The 17,946-nt window shown below is 48.7% G+C and overlaps 1 protein-coding gene across 3 annotated transcripts in view; it reads left to right on the top strand.

The window, feature by feature from the left end:
- Window positions 1-2,826: 2,826 nt before the first annotated feature.
- The window catches only part of LOC146333824 (ran-binding protein 3-like), a 51,225-nt gene continuing 36,105 nt past the window's right edge, over window positions 2,827-17,946 (top strand). For 2 of the 3 annotated variants that reach the window (XM_084825428.1, XM_084825427.1), the window contains exons 1-2: window positions 2,827-2,874; window positions 9,974-10,029. In XM_084825428.1, coding sequence (XP_084681554.1) covers window positions 2,853-2,874; window positions 9,974-10,029 — 78 coding nt within the window. In that variant the 5' untranslated portion in view covers window positions 2,827-2,852. Of the gene's footprint in view, window positions 2,875-9,973; window positions 10,030-14,170; window positions 14,357-17,946 lie in introns of all 3 variants that reach the window. The other variant, XM_084825426.1, reaches the window with a different exon arrangement.

The raw sequence follows: 17,946 nt of genomic DNA, 5'->3' as shown, positions 1-17,946 counted from the left end.
GCTTTCTCCCCTGGTGCCTCCACAGAGCTTTTTCCTTTTGTGTTGTAACTTTTTAGGTGGTAAGCCTGCAGGCAGGGACCTGTCTTGTTATACTAATAATATATGAAGTGCACCTGCAGACCTTTTGGCTGAGGGGCAGCCAAAAAAAAAATACTTTGAAGGCACAATCCTATGCACGTTTAGACAGAGAAAAGGCCTACAGCTCCCAGCATGCCCCAGCCAGCATGGGTGGCTGGGACATGCTGGGAGTTGTAGGCCTTTTCTCTGTCTAAACGTGCATAGGATTGTGCCCTAAATCAATAAACCATAATAACTGTTGGTCATCAACAGCACCCGAAAAAGCAGACTGAACAGTCTTCTACACTATGGCAAAATGTACTGTCCATCTGTCGGTCCCGTTGTATTGCTTACAACCCTAGGCCACCACAATATAACAGAAAGAAAAATATTACAAAAGTAAAAATGGACAAATGAAACATGGATCGAAGAAAACAACTAATAACCCGGAACCGACAAACAAAAACAAAGGATAAAAATCCCCTAATGTCCCTGAAGCTCAAAATTCCTTGATGCTAATTATCACCCACTTTTATTAAAGAGTCTGTTCACCAGACCAAAAGAAAACATACACAAGGCTAAAATGAAATAATACGCAATTGCTTTTTTCCGATGCAACCTGTTTCATCTATACTGCCTTTCTATTTGGCCCTAATAATTGCTTCTAAATTTGCATTCATACCTATACGTCAGCGTGTGCAAATTGGAAGCAAATGTGTGTCCTTTTTGGGGGGGGGGTGCTTTTCCTCTCTTTTGGCGATTCGTCAGTGGCCGCCCTAAGAGATGACGATGTGTAGTCAAACCCACTGGGATAGAGAGGGGCTGTTTTTCCCAGGGAGGGAAATAATGCGACCAAACCTTTCCCTACAACCGGACTCCCCTCCTCTGAAGGGCTGAAAGGTCATCGTGCCATCACAAAGAGTGGGCAAGTGGAAAGGGAGCCTCCCCACCTCAGTCAGACAGGGGCAGGATGAGCAGAGCCTGTGATGGTGGCGAGGGGGACAACAGGGACACTCTGGGACAAAGTGAGTGGGGTCACTCCTTTTATTTATTTATAGTGGGGGGTTTTATCCCTTACACATACTCAGTAAAGCAAGACAGGTCCCTGCCCGCAGGCTTACAAAGACAAGACACACAAGGAGAATGGGATGGGGAAGGAAGATGGGGAACCCCCCCCCCCAGTCTTTTAGCAGGGCTGGTGGAATTGCCCCGCTTCCCTCTCTCATCTCCCTCCATATTGCCTGCTGGAGTGTGTTTCTTGAAAACTATGATTGCCCCAGCCATGGGAATGATTAAGGGTGCCATCATCTGCATGTTGAGACGGAAAAAATGGTACATGCTGGGAGTTGTAGGATGTGTTTCTATCTAAACATGCAGACGATTGTACCCTAATACCACGAGTGGTTTTGATAGCACAGGGCCCGCTGGCTGGGGAATGCTGGGAATTGTAGGAGTTTCCTCGGTCTAAACATGCATAGGATTGCAGCCTAAAAGTCGGTCTCGTGTGTGTGCCTGGCATTCCCTGACAGAGGGGCAAAGAGGAAGGGGATTGAAAAGACATTTGGTCTTCCTTTGCTAACCTCCTCACCCAAACTGTGCATTGCATAGTAACATAACTTGATTTAGTGATAAGAAAAATACTAAAATATACTGTAAAGAGAATGATTGTAGCTACTACTGTTACTGTATTGGTATTAATAATAGTTCCTTTATGCGAGGGAATGATAGCAGTAATCATGATAATAAAGTACTACTAAGAACACAGAGAGTAATACAGTTTACATTGTCTCCTATATAGTTTATCTTGAAGTGCTTTTATCCCAGTATTGTTTTAACTATGGTTGTGATTTTATTACTAATTTGGTGATTTATTTTGCCTTTCTATTAGTAGCAGTAATAGTAGTAGATGTCATTATATTTATTATTGTATGTGTGTTTATGAATAGCATTTTATTTTTAAGTTTTACTGTTATTATAACTAATATCTGAAGTGTTATTAGAGGGACTACTAATAGGAATAATCAACTAATAATAGTAAAACACTGCTAATAAGAACACATCACACGATATAATAAGTATTTTGATAGTATTCTTTCTTTACTGTTCACCGCTTGAGAAACTTTTTGAGACATAGAGCAGTATATACATTTTGTAAAAGAAAAATATGTACATAAATCATATCAATGACTATTAATAACCATTCTTAATATTAATAATGCGTTATTTAATGGGAACAACAGCAATCCAAATATTAATAACCTGCTGTTAGTATTAATATGCGTTTGATAAATAATAATTATATATTGGTAACGATAATGATGATGATGATAATAATAAACCACGCAAATTTATTGGCATGACCCGACCGCAAGTGGTATTTAAATGAGGACCGGTACAACAGTTCTGCCTTTTAGTCGTTAGAGGGCGCTACCTCTATGACGTATCTGCGCATGCGTCTGTCTTCTCTTTCAGACGGACATGGGGCGGCCGGCGCAAGAGCGCCGAGCGGGATGATAACGCGCATGCGTGCTGCAAATACTCCGGGGCGGGGCGGGACGGGAGGGAGAGGGGCCGCCGAAGGCGGTGCGCGTGCGTCGTAGCTCCGCCCCTTTTTTGTCTGAGCGGGGTTGAACGGGTGCATCGCGCGCATGCGCGGCAGGGCGTCGCCGAGGCCCCGCCCGCCTCTGCCGTGCGCGCATGCCCCATGGCGCCCCGCGCGGCTCCTAAGCGGCCGGGCAGGGCGGCGTTTGCCCGTCTTTGGCGCGGCGCATTGTGGGAGTGATTAAGGAAGTAAAATGGCGGACCTGGCCAACGAAGGTAGGCGGCCGGGGCTGAGTGGGCTGAGGCGGGGGCCGCGCAGGCGGAGAGGCCGGGGCGCCGTGGCCCGAGGGGCGCCGCCGGCCCGGGCGAGGCCGGGGCTGCGGCCCCCGCCCGGCCGCCCTCCGGCCCTCCAGGTCCAGCCGAGCCGGGGCTGAGCCAGGCCGGACAAAGGGAGCGGCCCCCTGTGCGGCTGAGGCGGGGGTGCGTCTGAGCATGGGCAGAGGGCCCGCCAGAGGTTCCAGCCCGCGCTGCCTGCGGCGAGAGTGCCTCTGAGCAGGGGCTGCCGATGGGATGCACGGTGAAGGGCGAGGGTGCCTCTGAGCATAGGTGGAGTGCATGGCAGGGCGAGCAAGTGCCAGGCGCAGGCGGGATTGAGCTCTGGCAGCCCGCACCATCTCTCTCGCTCTCGCTCTCGGTCTGTATATAGAAATAATTGGCACTGATTTTCCCAAGGCTGCTGTGGAATGGTTTGAATAGAAGAGTTCCTCTGAACACGGGCAGAGAGTGGGGGGGAGAACAATATCTGGCAGGCAGGGTTCAGCTCTGAGACTTCCCTCTTCTCCCTCCACGTGTTGTCGGTAGAATAAACAATGAAGGATGGGAGTGCACGGTTGAATGATGAGGAGAGCAGGGCCAGTCAGTTGCGTTTTCACATCTGGGCAGCGTTCCCCTCCTTTCCTTCCTCTCTTTCTTGCATTTATTATTGACACTTGTTTTTTTCAAGGCTGCTGTGGAATAGGTTGAATAGGGGAGTGCCTCTGAATGTGGGCAGAGGGCACGAGGAGAACAGTGTCTGGCAGGCGGAGTTCAGCCCTGGGGCATCTCTCTTCTCTCCCCTCAGGGTGACGGTGACATAAATGATGAAGGATGGGAGTGCCTCTGAGCATGGGTGGAGTGCCTGGCTAAACAGAACCACCCTCAAAGCCAGGCAGATTCAGCCTTGGGCAGTTCTGTCCTCTCACGTTCTCAAATTGACCCTGACTTTCTTTAACTTGTGCCCTCCAGGTATTTTGGGCTTCAGCTCCCATCAGCCCCTCCCAGCATAGCCCATGGTCAGGAAGCCTGGGAGTTGTAGTCGGAAACATCTGGAGGGCACCACTTTGGTGGGAAGGCTGGTTTAGTTAATCCCAGCTAGTCTGTCTCTTTTTCACACTGAGGAAAAAGGCGAAGGGTGCCTCTGAGCATTGGTGGCATTGGGCAGCCACCAATGTTGTTGATGCTGGTCTTTCTGGACTGCCTTGGGATAGATGAATTAGAGATTAAGGGTGCAGTCCTTCAGGTTTAGACAGAAAGAAGTCCTACAGCTCCCAGCAAGCCCCAGCCGGCATGGCTGGCTGGGGCATGCTGGGAGTTGTAGGACTTCTTTCTGTCTAAACCTGCATAGAATTGCACCCTAAAAGGATTGGAATGCGTTTGAGGGGAGGCAGTAGCATGAAGCAGAATAGCTCTGGACAATTTCTTCTCCCCATTCCCACAACCCCTTCACGGAGAGGTCTTTGACATGGATTTTTCTAGACTTCTTGAGATGGTTTAGAGTAGGTGAATTAGACAGGCTTCCAAGGAAGCATCTCTCTTTCTCTTTCATTGATTCTTAGGCAGTGAAAAGAGAGAGAAACAGAGAAAGTGAAGGAAATGTGGGAATTAATAAATGAAGGTGAGGATGTCTCTGAGCATGGGCAGTGTGGAGTAGTGCTACAAAGCCACACTTTGGCCCTGAGCGTATTTGTCTTTCACTTTGACACTGGATTTCTAGACTGCCTAAGATGCCCTAGGAAGGACTTCCCCTACCTGGGCCCCTCCAGATGTGTTGGACTACAACTCCCATCATGCCCCAGCCAGCAAGGCTTAGCCCATCGCATCTGGAGGGCACCAAGTTGGGAAAGAATATGTGAATAAATATGAGTGCATCTGAGCACAGGCAAAGTGATTACTACTTTCCCACACATCTAAACTATCTATCTCACTAATTCCTAGACAGAAAGAAGTCATGTGTATGCATGCGAAGGTGAATTAGGAACCACAGTGAGGGTGCCTCTGGGCATAAGCAGTGTCTGATAAGAGGAACATCACTCACAGGCAGGCTTCTGCCTTGACAACACTATCCCTCTCATTGATTCCAGGAAAGAGAGTGAAAGAAAGTGCTTAAGAGTGCTGGAATATGTGAATAATTAGAGTACTTCAGAGCATATTCAGAGTACCTTGCTCTATTCCCCCACAGATACACACACCTGGTGTGAATGAACAGTGTTTCCAGGCAGACATCTCTCTTCCTTCGCTAATTTCCTACGTTTATGCTAATTTCCCAGGCTCACACAGAGAGAAATAGCTTGAGGTGTGCAGGGATATCGTCAGGGCATAAATGGCCTAGCCTTGAACGTGTGAATACGTTCCTCTGATCTTCCCCCACATCAGGGACAAGTGGAATGCTTTGAGGCACCCTCTTATTCCCCAGGGAAGCCTAGTAAAGTCAGTGAGATGGGAGACCAGAGGGGAAGATTCACACCCCCGCTTGACTCCTAGATGGAAGATGTGTTAGGCTAGCTTGGGGTCTGTGAACCAGTAATGAAAGATGAGTTCTGTGGAGTACGTACAGAGGTTAGAAGCAATGCCAGGTTACTGTGTTTCAAAACTTAGCCTAAGGACCTGCAGATGTGGGCAACACCGAGCTTTCTGCACAGATATGTTGGAGGCTGAAGAGACACATATTTATTTTGTTTTCCTTGGCAATGCAGCGTTAATACTGGATGTGCGGCGTTAGGATATGAAAAGGGACAAACATTTTCTGGGAGTGGTTTAAGGCTGGGGAAACTGGCGTGGAGTTGACCATCCTTTTGAGATGTAGGCTTGGGGGTCTGTCAGCATATGTCCGAACCAGTCCTAAAAAGGCTCATCACAATTTGAAGACCAGAGCATTATTATTATTTTGCAGGGTATTAATTATTATTTGATTACCCTCCCACCTTCTGCGCAATGCTAACAGGAGACTCCTGGCCTGGTTCTGAAGGAGGCTACTTTTTTAAAGCCTGCAGCTCCTTGACCAGGGATGGTTGCCACAGTTAGCTCCTTGTGCCCCTGTGTGGCGTCCATTGATGGGCTCGTGCTCTGCAGATGATATGTGCATGTCCCCACCCCACCACACCATCCAGCCTGTCATGTGATGGTTGTAATTATGATGCGATGAATCATCCCTCAGAGAACTATGAATGAGAGCTGCTGATTAACCTGAGTTTCACCTTCTCCTTTACCCACACAACTGGAAGGATTTTCTAGGGTTAATCCTCTCTGACCCCATTTGACCAGACTTGTTAGATTGTCGGCGTTTGGGAGCACACGGCTTGCATTTGGCTCTTAGGCCAAATTGCTCCGATTGGGACTGTTGGAGAGCAGTTAACAAAACACCCATTGCAGCAAAGCCTCCTGTTCAGTCTGGGATGACTCAAAATACACTTCATGATTGAAATTAAGGGAGTTTGGAGGTAGGTCTTCTAAGCACAGTATGGGCATAACACTCTTCTGCAACGTGGTGCTGTCCAGATGTGTTGGCTGATGTAACACCCATCATTCCCAAAGACAGTATTCAGAGGGAGCTTGCTTCTCAGTGTGCTTATTTCAGTTCGTGCCCAAGAACACATTTAGGCCATCCTTCATCCTTGCAGACAACAGGGCAGTGTACAAATATAACACAAGCAATAAAGCCCCCTCACCAAAACCGCATCCATTTTCCTCATTAAAGAAAGAAGGCCGCCAATACAATAATGCAAACAAAATTGGCCAATGAAACGGGTTTGAGCTGGTGCCAAAACCATTGTGGTGTTGGCACTCCAGTCTCACCTCCATGGGGGGGGTGTTCTACAGTCAGGGTGCCACCACCGAGAAGGCGCTGCCCCTTGTCAATACATGAGAGACCTGAGGCACTCGGAGAAAAGCTTCCCCTGACAGTCGAAAGTCACAGGCAGACTGGGATAGGGAGGTTTCCTTTCAGGTGCATAATTGTACTCGTAAGAACATCAAAACATAATGTTCTGATAATGGAGGTTGGACTCGATGGTCTTATAGGCCCCTTCCAACCCTGCTATTCTATGATCCTATGGGATCAGGCCAAAAGTCCATCTAATTCTACATCCTGCTTCACACGGCAGCCAACCAGATTCCTCTGGGAAGCCCACAAGCGGGGTATGCGGGGGTATTTTATTTATTTCATTTTTATACCGCCCAATAGCTGAAGCTCTCTGGCCAGTTCACAAAAATCAAAACCACAAAATGCAGCATAAACCAGTACAAAATACCTAGTAGCAATGCAGAGATTTAAAATACAGATTTAAAACACCGAAGGGCACTAGCCTTTCTCTTCTTGTGCTGCCCCAAGGCAACTTATACAGAGTTAGACCGCCTCTGAACATGGGTTCCATATGCCGTCATGACTAATTGCCATCGATATGGCTGTGCTCCTCCGTGAATTTATCCAAACCCCTTTTAAAGCCGTCTAAATGAGACGCTGTTTAGGGGGCTTTAAAAGGCAGCAAATTCTGGCCCTTTCGAAAGAGCTTCTGAATGTGTGGCCTTCACAAAAACAGCTCATGCCGATTTCCATTCAGTGCACACATCGGAAAGTCCTGATGGATTGCGCTCCTAGCTAATGCATTTGGTAGTGCTGCCTGAAGGTTCTGGAAGAGAAACAGACGTTTGGAGGCTCTTCAAATGTTTGTGCAAAAGGTGTTGGGTGCTGGCATGTAAATAAGTGTTTGGGTACAGAATAATTCCTTGGGCACCATAATTTTAAAATGTTGTTGTTGTTTATTCGGTCAGTCACTTCCAACTCTTCGTGACTTCATGGACCAGCCCACGCCAGAGCTTCCTGTCGGCCGTCGCCACCCCCAGCTCCCCCAAGGTCGAGTCCGTCACCTCCAGAATATCATCCATCCATCTTGCCCTTGGTCAGCCCCTCTTCCTTTGGCCTTCCACTTTCCCTAGCATCAGCATCTTCTCCAGGGTATCCTGTCTTCTCATGATGTGGCCAAAGTACTTCAGTTTTGCCTTTAATATCATCCCCTCAAGTGAGCAGTCTGCCTTATTTCCTGGAGTATGGACTGGTGTGATCTTCTTGCAGTCCAAGGCACTCTCAGAATTTTCCTCCAGCACCACAGTTCAGAAGCATCTATCTTCCTTCACTCAGCCTTCCTTATGGTCCAGCTCTCACAGCCATAGGTTACTACAGGGAATACCATTGTTTTCACTATGCGGACCTTTGTTGTCAGTGTGATGTCTCTGCTCTTAACTATTTTATCAAGATTTGTCATTGCTGTCCTCCCAAGAAGTAAACGTCTTCTGATTTCCTGGCTGCAGTCAGCGTCTGCAGTAATCTTTGCGCCTAGAAAGACAAAGTCTGTCACTGCTTCCACGTTTTCTCCCTCTATTTGCCAGTTCACAATCAAGCTGGTTGCCATAATCTTGGTTTTTTTGAGGTTTAACTGCAACCCAGCTTTTGCACTTCCTTCTTTCACCTTCGTCATCGGGTTCCTCAGCTCCTCCTCGCTTTCAGCCATCAAAGTGGTATCATCTGCATATCGGAGATTGTTAATGTTTCTTCCAGCGATTTTAACTCCAGCCTTGGCTTCATCAAGCCCAGCACGTCGCATGATGTGTTCTGCGTACAGGTTGAATAGGTAGGGTGAGGGTATACAACCCTGCTGTACTCCTTTCCCAATCTTAAACCAGTTGTTCCATGGTCTGTTCTTACTGTTGCTACTTGGTCGTTATACAGATTCTTCAGGAGGCAGACAAGATGACTTGGTATCCCCATCCCACCAAGAACTTCCCACAGTTTGTTATGAGCCACACAGTCAAAGGCTTTAGAATAGTCAATAACAGAAATAGATGCTTTTCTGAAACTCCCTGGCTTTCTCCATTATCCAGCGGATATTGGCAATTTGGTCTCTAGTTCTTCTGCCTTTTCTAAACCCAGCTTGTACATCTGGCAATTCTCGTTCCATGAATTGCTGGAGTCTACCTTGCAAGATCTTGAGCATTACCTTACTGGCATGTGAAATAAGTGCCACTGTTCGATAGTTTGAACATTCTTTGGTGCTTCCCTTTTTTGGTATGGGGATATAAGTTGATTTTTTCCAATCTGTTGGCCATTCTTGTGTTTTCCAAATTTGCTGGCATATGGCGTGCATCACCTTGACAGCATCATCTTGCAAGATTTTAAACATTTTTAAACATTTAAAATAAACAATTTTAAAATGATGGGCACCATAATTATGGTGCCTTTAAAAGATAATTTAAACCATAATTTTATTAATGAGGTCCTAATTCTGCAATGACCTAGCTCTGATGGCTGCAGTCCTGCGCACACTTACAAGGCAATAGGCTCAAATACTTTTATTTATGACAGTGATTTATGTGGCGCTTTTCAGGACTAAGCAATGCACACCAAATTAAAGAAATAACAGAACGTTAGGCAGAATATGTAAGCATAAGGTGGACATGACTAATTAACTGCTTTGGATCGCTTGATCCCCTTTAGGGAGGGGTGGACAGGTTGTTCTGTGGACTGCATGCAGCCCCTGAGGCATTTTTTTGCGGTCCCTGGGTCCCCACCACTAAAAATCCCCTGTGATTTTGTTTGGAAGCAGAATCATGCTCCCACGATTCTGGTTATAAACAAGGCCCACGCTTTGCATGCTCCCTGTTTCCTTATTTCAGAGGTATTAATTGCAGTGGAAAGGAGTGGCTGTCAGTGGATTCCAGGCAGTGGGCGGGGCAATGTGGCCCCTGAAGGTTGCCCATCCCTACCTTAAGGGAATGCAGTAGTAAGGCTGTCTTGAATACCAGTTAAGTAGAAGAGAGTTCCAGGCCTGTGGGGCCACCACCAAGAAGGTCCTTCTCATGTTTTTGCCAGCGTCATTGTTCCTAAATGTTCCTGCCTCTGTAACCATTTTTCTGTCCACAACTGCACATTTGGTGGGCAAGAAAGAAACATGATGGTTGACTGAGAGATACTAATTTCCAAATCTGTAAAAAGAGAAACCGATGCACGCTTGTGTGTGTCTCGATATGCAGTCATGCGTGTTTCCTTCTATTTATCTCTTTCCAGAAAAGCCCGCCATTGCGCCTCCTGTCTTTGTGTTTCAGAAGGATAAAGCGCCGAAGGTAAGGAAGGCCCTTTGCGAGCAGGGTTTCGACACTAGCCGTAGATGGCGGATAACAGGTGGTTCTGGCTTAGAAGTTGTGGTCGGAGGGCCTCAGTGGGAGAGACTGGGAATGGGTTTCCCCCATGTGTTTCCGAGGAGCTCGGGCGGGTCCTGGTGTACCCCCAGAATGACACCCAGCATTCCTCTGTGGCTGCACAAAGTGAAGCTTGGTGCTGGATGGGTGGGGGAGCGTGTGCACCCTTCTCATGGAAGACCGCCCCCAAGCCTCCACAGAACTCTCCCAGCTTGTGAAACAACTGGTGGAGGGGGAGGAGGGAGGATGTCCAGGTCTCTTTGTCATGCAGAAATGAGAGGCTTGTGAGATGCTTTAATGTGTTCATTTATTACTACATGGGCCTCCTGCCCTTCCATAACGTTCATCTGGGCTGCTTACAGACAGCATACGGAACGAGAGAGGGTGCCAAAAGAGTTGCTGGTGGGACTCCAGCATTGAATTTGTCTGTCAGACCATGTGCTTTCAAAACAAAAGGGAACGCCTTTCGGAAGCTGCCTCATCCCGAATCAGCCCATATTGCCTGTGGCTGAAGTGGGCAGTTCGTAGACCTCCAGATGCCGACATCTCCCTTCTTCCCTCACCGTTGGCTGAGGCCGATGTGAGTTGTAGGCCCAAACATCTGGAGGGCTGCAGGTTGCCCGCCCTGGTCTATAGTCCATCCCAGCATTCCCCAGACCTGGTGGCCCCCAGATGTGTTGGGCTACAATTCCCAGCATGGAGTCTTCATGGATTGGCAGAAGTTTTTTCCAACCCTAAGTGGAGGTGTTGGCAATTAAAACTGGGACTTCCTGCATGCAAAGCAGCTGTTTTCCCCCTGAGCTGTGGTCCTTTGCTGTTCAGAAAGCCCCATTGCCAAGGAAGCAGATATTCTTTAAGTGTTAATGTTGAATGCACTTCTGTCATATTTATATATATTTATCCAAAACTGCTGATGGCAATCACTACCTTAAAAACCGCATTCTAAGAGGAAAGCCCATCCAGGATGCTTGGGTTGACAACAACATCCTGCGACCAGTGTGTTTGATTCTCAAACAGAATCAAGTCTGCTTGTTTCAGAAGTATTGTTTTGACCCATTAGCTCATTTGACCAATAGAGCAGTCAGTTTATCGAGAAACTCATATGATTAATCAATTAAAATTTATTTAACTGGGCTGCAGCCCTGATTTTTTTATTCAGTCGGCTTACCGCTCTTATTTTCTGGTACCACTATGTCAATCGAAGCACTGCATTTTGTGCAGTTTTGCGGAAATGACGGGCCTGGGACTAGGGGGTGAATGACCTGAGCTTGGCCATCATGCATCGTCTTTGTGGGGTTGGGAAGGAAATATGCCCTGTTCTTGAGATTAATCCTAACATTCTTTGGGGTTTTGGTCTGATGCAGTCCGAGACTGCCTCTTCCTCAAGCTACTCGTATGAGAGATTGGTAGGTGCCCCTGTTGCAGGGGTGGGCAGAAGGTAGATCTCCCAGAAGCCCCTGCCAGCATGGCCAGTGGTCAGAAATGTTGGGTGTTGAAGTCCAAAACATCCGGAGATCTGCTTTCTGCCCACCCACCTGGGTAGCAGTAAGATGTTTTGTATGAAAGGAGGTGGGTTTGGGATGAAGGTTAGACTGTTACAGATTCATGAAAAGCATGTGAGGAATAATTTTAAGAGGGTGGCAGTGGGGCCTTTGGGGAACTCCTTCTGCCATCTCTCTTGTCTTCAGGTGATGGCATCAAGTTTTGAAGCCCATTTTAGCAGGAGAGGGACTCAGCTCTGTGGCATGGTAGTTCTTTGCGGACCTGGAGGGGCGTTAGGCATGCCTCTCTTTCTCGATGTCCGAATTAACCCCCGGGGACGTTGGTGGTGGGTGTCAGCAACTTCTTGGGTGATGTAAAGAAAAGCCAGCGTAATGCATGCTGAAGTTTTAAAACACAGGGCCATTTGTCGGTTTTCTGTATTTTGTGAAACTGTGTGCTGGTTCTTGTCATTTTAACCTCATTTGGGGAAGGGGAAGTGTGAGGCCTTTGTGGGGATGAATAACCCACAGAGAAGGGTCTGCATTATCTGTCATGTTGCAAACAGTATGTGTGGTCATGCAAAAGTAGCCTTCCCCAACCTGATGCCCTCCAGATGTGTTGGACTACAACTCCCATCACCCCAGCCCTCAGCCACGCTGGCTGCGTGTGATGGGAGTTGTAGTCCAACACATCTGGAGGGTTCCAGGTTGGGGACAACAGTGCTCAAGCTTCCTTTGCAAGGTTGTGCAGTTCAGCCCAACGGTGGTAGATCTTAAAGCACCGTGCAGCCTGATCCTGTGAGTGTCTCCTCAGAAGCAAATACCATGTATTTATATTTTGATTTCTATATTTAAAATAGTTACATCCCACATTTCCTCGTATTGTTCACAGCGGCTTAGAAGAAGTAATAAAATACAGCGCATTTGAAGCTGCTTGTAAAAGTGCCTGTCTTGCATTGCAGCCTTCAGGGCTTAATAATGGAGCAGACAAATCATAGACTAGTAGGGTTGGAAGGGACCTATAAGACCATCTAGTCCAACCCCCTGCTCAATGCAGGAATGCTGCATTGTTTTCCAAGCAAGTTGCAGGGAGGTTTTATGGGGCATTGCTGTGCCTGCATGAGCTCTTGAATAGCCCCTTGCCCAGAAAGAAGATGCTTCGGATAACCAAGCAGGGACCTTGGCTACTGTAAGCTGGTAGAGAATTGGTACTTTCCCCTTCGAGACTGTTGCTGTGGTGCATATGGCGTGCATCGCTCCGTGTGGGAAGGCGGGCAAGGTGCTCGTGTGTGTCTATTTGCATGGCTGTTCTAATGCATTTACGACCGGGCTGGCGAAAGATGGCAGAACTGGCTAGGAGAAACCAAATTATCCAAGCAAACAGTCAGGCGAAAACCCCTCTGGGGGAGTTGCAGAAAAGCCCCGCCAAGCTCTCTAGGACTAAAATCATCAATGGTTTGTAAGTGTCTGTGGAGTGGGCTGTTCTGTTCTGTTTTTTTGAAGGGGGAGCCTCTGACTGCAACATTTCAAGGAGGCAGACCACTTGGCTGCACCGTAGATTTCTGCTGTGCTGCATCTGACAGGGCAAACGTCCTCGCTTTTTCGATCCCGGGGTCCTTTGTTTAAAAGTCCTTGTTTTAAGGACCCACCTGGCGATCCAGCTGGTGGCGTTCCAGTAGCCTTGTCCAGAAACCTGAGGCAGTCCGGCGGCTTGCTGTGGAGGTATCTCTGGAGGTTGTCTTTGTCAGTGAGGGGTGTAGTGAAAACCTGCGAGATCTCTCTTCCAATTTTAAGTGTTCAAATTCCTTGCTTGGTTTCCCGAAGCATGTAACGGCCCTTCCGGCCTGCTTGCCATGGCTGCCTCTGCATTTCTGAGTGATTCCAGGTGTTGGTTGAGACCTATGGAGCCTTATACAGCTTGGGAATGCGATACCTGATGGAGCACTTCTCCCATTATAAGCCTGCCTGTGCCCTACAATCAGCATCGTCTGAGTGCCTCCCCCAAGGGAGGTTCAGAGCATGGCAGCAAGGGAGAGGGCCTTTTCAGGTGGCCCCCCGATGTTGGAAAGCTCTTCCCAATGAGGCGCGAACGTTGCCATCTTTTCGATGCCAGGTTAAGACTTTCCTCTCCTCCCAGGCGTTTGGCAGCATACAATGGGCTCTTTAAGGCCTCAGCTGAACCGCTTATGGCCATCACTGACGTAGCTGTTTTGTGGGGTGGCTGCGTTTTCATGGATAATGGTTGTCACTGTATTAAACGTCGTATGCCTTAATTCTGTTGTAAGTCACCTTGAGCCTTTCTCTTTTTTGAGAAAGGCGTTGAAGGCATTTCAGAAATCATCGTTGTCGTTCATGTGCTGTTGCCTACTCCCGTAAAGCCAGAGATGCTTGGGAGGGAAGGAGGTAGGAAACGCAGCCAGCTCAGCCTCCGAACCCCAACAGCTGGCACCGTTACACCTGCCGGCTGCTGACGAGTGGCCCAGGCACGAGCTGCCAGGGTTAGGGAGATGAAAGGCCCCCGCCGGACGCTGCTCCGTCCTTTTGCTGCCTGGTACTGAAGGGCTGTTGTTCTTCTTTGCTCCCAGTCCCTTGCAGAGCAAAAAGGGGTGTCGGATTCAGGCGAGGACCCCCAGGGAGAAGCAGAGTCTCCTCACCGGGCTGTGGGTCGCCCCCAATCACCAGGGGAGTGCAACTTTGAGGCTGCCGCCCCCCCACTTCCTTGCATCCCTGCAGCTTCCCGTATTGCTCCGGTTCAACCAGAACTGGCAGGGGTAAGTCAGAGCCTATCAAGGACTTCTGGGGAAGCTCTCGGGTGGTTGTGTGTTATTTTTTGTTCTTGTTGCAAGAGTGCCTTTCCTCCCCTTCAAAAATCCCTGTCATTTAACTTGTCAACAGCATGTTAATGGCTGCTTGATTTCTTTCTTCAAAACTCATGATCGTTGCCCCCTCTGTGGCTGTCAAAACAGACCTTACGGGAACAATGGAAACCGCCTTATACTGAGTCTGACCAGCATTGCCAACACAGACTGGCAGCAGCGGCTCTCCAGGGTTTCTGGCAGGAATTTTCCCAGCCCGGCCTGGAGATGCTTCTGGGGATCAAACCTGGGACATTCTGCATGCAAACCAGGGGCTCTACCCCTGAGCTACAGTTGTAGAATCATAGAATAGTAGGGTTGGAAGGGGCCTGCAAGGCCATCCAGTCCAACCCCCTGCTCAGTGCAGGAGTCCAAGTCAGAGCGTCCCTATAGAATTATGGGAAGGGGCCCGTAAGACTATCTAGTCCAACCTCATGCGCAATTCAGGGCTCCAAGTCAGAGCATCCCTGTAGAATCATAGAATGGCAGGGTTGGAAGGGGCCTGCAAGGCCATCCAGTCCAACCCCCTGCTCAATGCAGGAGTCCAAGTCAGAGCATCCCTGACAGATGGCTGTCCAGCCTCGTCTTGAACGCCTCCAGTGTGGGAGAGCCCACCACCTCCCTAGGGAATGGGCTCCATTGTCCCACCGTGGGACAGTTTCAAAGAGGATGCTTTCTCGAATCTCTTAACCCAAAGGAAAGCAAGAAGAGGCAAAGGCTGAAAGGAGGAGGAGCTGACCCATTATTTATATTGATTATTTCTGAACCGCCTTTCCTCTAAAAGCCATCAAGGCACTGCCCCAGCAAATCAGAACCGTCAATAAAAACAGAAGATTCCAGATTTTCAAACCCCAAAGCCGCCAGAAAACACGAAGAGTAATTTGAAAGGCCATTTCAAAGAGACGTGTCTTGGCCCCTTTTCTAAACTGGAGAGAGTGGGGGCTACTCGTAACTCTAAATGGGGGAGTGCATTCCACAATTTGGGAGCAATGCAGGGGAAGGCCCTTTCCCGTGTCCCCAACAAGCGGGGGGAGGTGTGTGTGTGTGTGGGTCTCCGCAGAAGGGTCTCTCCTGCAGATCTAAATAACGAGGCCGGTTCATAGTGAGACAGGTGGTCCCCTAGATAGCCAGGTAGGGCTTGAACAGCCCTCTGCATGTCTACTCAGAAGAAAGTCCCATTGAATTGGATTGCAGCCTAAAGGCTCAAACCAGGCCCTTGCACTGAGCTGGGAAAATAATGGGGAGCAGCTGCTGTGCCATGGAGCTCCAGCCTTTTCGGTTGTGGGGTGCTACAATGGCTGCGCCATGCACCAGATCACAGCATAGCTGCTGTGTTTTGCACCCACTGCAGCTTCCGGATGCTTTTCAAGGGTAGCTCGGTGTCAGGGGTGGGCAAATTGTGGCCCTCTGGGTGTTCTGGACTACGACTCGCATCATCGCTCAGCGTTGGCTGTGCTTGCTGGGGCTGATGGGAATTGTAGACCAGCATGAGTGGCCCAGTCCTGCCCTATGTACAGTGCTTACATTATATGTGTGTGTGTGTGTGTGTGTGTGTGTGCTTGTTTTAGATTTAGAGCTCCGTCCCCGTGGGGAAAGCATCCCCCACTTTCCCAAAGAAAGAGGGCCGAACGCAGCGTTATGATGTTCTGTACCATTTTCTTGCCTAATAGCCTGGTTGGCCCTGAATGGCAAAGCCACCCCGAGGTTTTAAGCCAGGTCTTACAATGCATCTGGACGGTGCTCTGGATTATTTCTTGATTGGATTTCTACTCCTCCCATCGGATACTATTAAAAACACCATTAAATAACTAATACAGTAAGGCCAGATTTTTAAAATCCCCAGAAACTCTGTAAAAGCTGCATCCAATGGAAACAGAGCAGGCAAACTTAAGAAGCTAAAAAAAAAAAAACCGTGGGAAAGTACAAGGAAAGCCTTTTCGTCCAGGGAAAATTCCTGGAGGAAAAGGCTATTAAAAGCTACTAGTCCTGATGGCGGATAGGGAGACATTTTTCTCCCTCTCTCAAAACCTGGGGTCATCCTATGAAGTTGATGGGTGGGAGAATCCAGACAGATCAAAGGAAGGGCTTCTTCACACGGCGCAGAGTTAAACTATGGAATTCGCTGCCACAGGATGGAGTGATGGCCACCCATTTGGATGGCTTTAAAAGGGGGTTGGACAAATTCCTGGAGGAGAAGGCTATCAGTGGCTACTAGTCCTGATGGCTATGTGCCTTCAGTACCAGAAGCAGCAAGCTTCTTACTTACCAGTTGCTGGGGAACATGGGCAGGAGGGTGCTGTTGCACTCATCTCCTACTTGTGGATTCCTGTTGACAGCTGGTCGGCCACTGTGTGAACAGAATGCTGGACTAGAGGGACCCTTGGTCTGATCCAGCAGGGCTCTTCTTATGTTCTTATGTTAAGTAAAAAGGTGGTGCTGGGAAGACATCTGAGTGGGCACCAGGTGAGCCTCCCTGGTGAGAGCATTGCGAAGCTTGGGGCCACCACTGAGAAGGACTTCATGCTAATAGCACTGTGATGGCTACTAGCCATCTGATGGTGGGAGATGCTGGAGAAGGGCCTCTGATGAGGATCGCCAGGGACAGGCAGAGACATGTGGAGATGGGCAGGCCAGCTTGAGCATCAATAAAGCTGCCACCCTAGACATACTTCCCTGGGAGTAAGTGTCATTAAGGACAGTGGAGCCAGCTTCTGACAAATCAGGCGTTGTATTTCACAGCTTAGGAAAAATATTGCTATGTAAGCAAAACAGGGAGACCTGGTTTTAGTCAGCTGCCCCCAGCCTGGTCCCCTCCAGATGTGTTGGACTGCAGCTCCCATCAGCCCCAGGTTGGGGATGGATGTCTTAAGAGGAGCCTTGGAGGAAGCAAGGCTGGGAGGAATCCTTGTGGCCCAGGGCAATTCCGTGGAAAGAAGCTTGAGCTCTGGGGTGGAAGTCATGGGCTTCTCTCCATCTGCGTGGCCTCCTGCACGTGGCCCGCTCTCTTCAAGTTCATCACCCCTTTCTTTCGAGTTGCGGGCAGAGCGGCATGTTGACTCATGACAGGTGACCAGACAAAGGGCTGTTCAGCCTCTCCTGAGCTTTCAGAGAATCTATAAACCACTGGTAATCAAAAGGAGGCCTTCCTGAATGACCAGAGGTTGTCTGCTTGAAGCTGCCGTTTGCAAAGGAGTCCACTGTTTCTGTGGCTGCACGTGGTATTGCTCGTGTCACTCACAACGTGGAGTTGGCAGTGAAATGGATGCTTTGGGACGGGCATGGATCATCCGTCCAACTTTCCCCAGGGGTGTTTTATATTTATTTTGTCATTTCTCTGTACAATTTGGGGCAGGTTAATTCCCCCCTTTCCCCATACCTGCTGGACTTTCAGAAGGGGCAGCTGCTCTTCAGAATCCAGTGGGGAATTTGTGCATATCTGGAGAGTGTCAGATGGTGGTGTTGCATCCTCTTTGGTCCCTGTTTGGAGTGGGATGGGGCAGAGAGAG

The sequence above is a fragment of the Heloderma suspectum genome, chromosome Z, assembly GCF_057233095.1.
Source record: "Heloderma suspectum isolate Gila_16-S chromosome Z, 16-S_ref, whole genome shotgun sequence".
Classification (NCBI taxonomy): Eukaryota; Metazoa; Chordata; class Lepidosauria; order Squamata; family Helodermatidae; genus Heloderma; species Heloderma suspectum.
The sequence above is the reverse complement of the archived record's forward strand: the minus strand, read 5'-3'. Positions and strand labels throughout refer to the sequence as shown.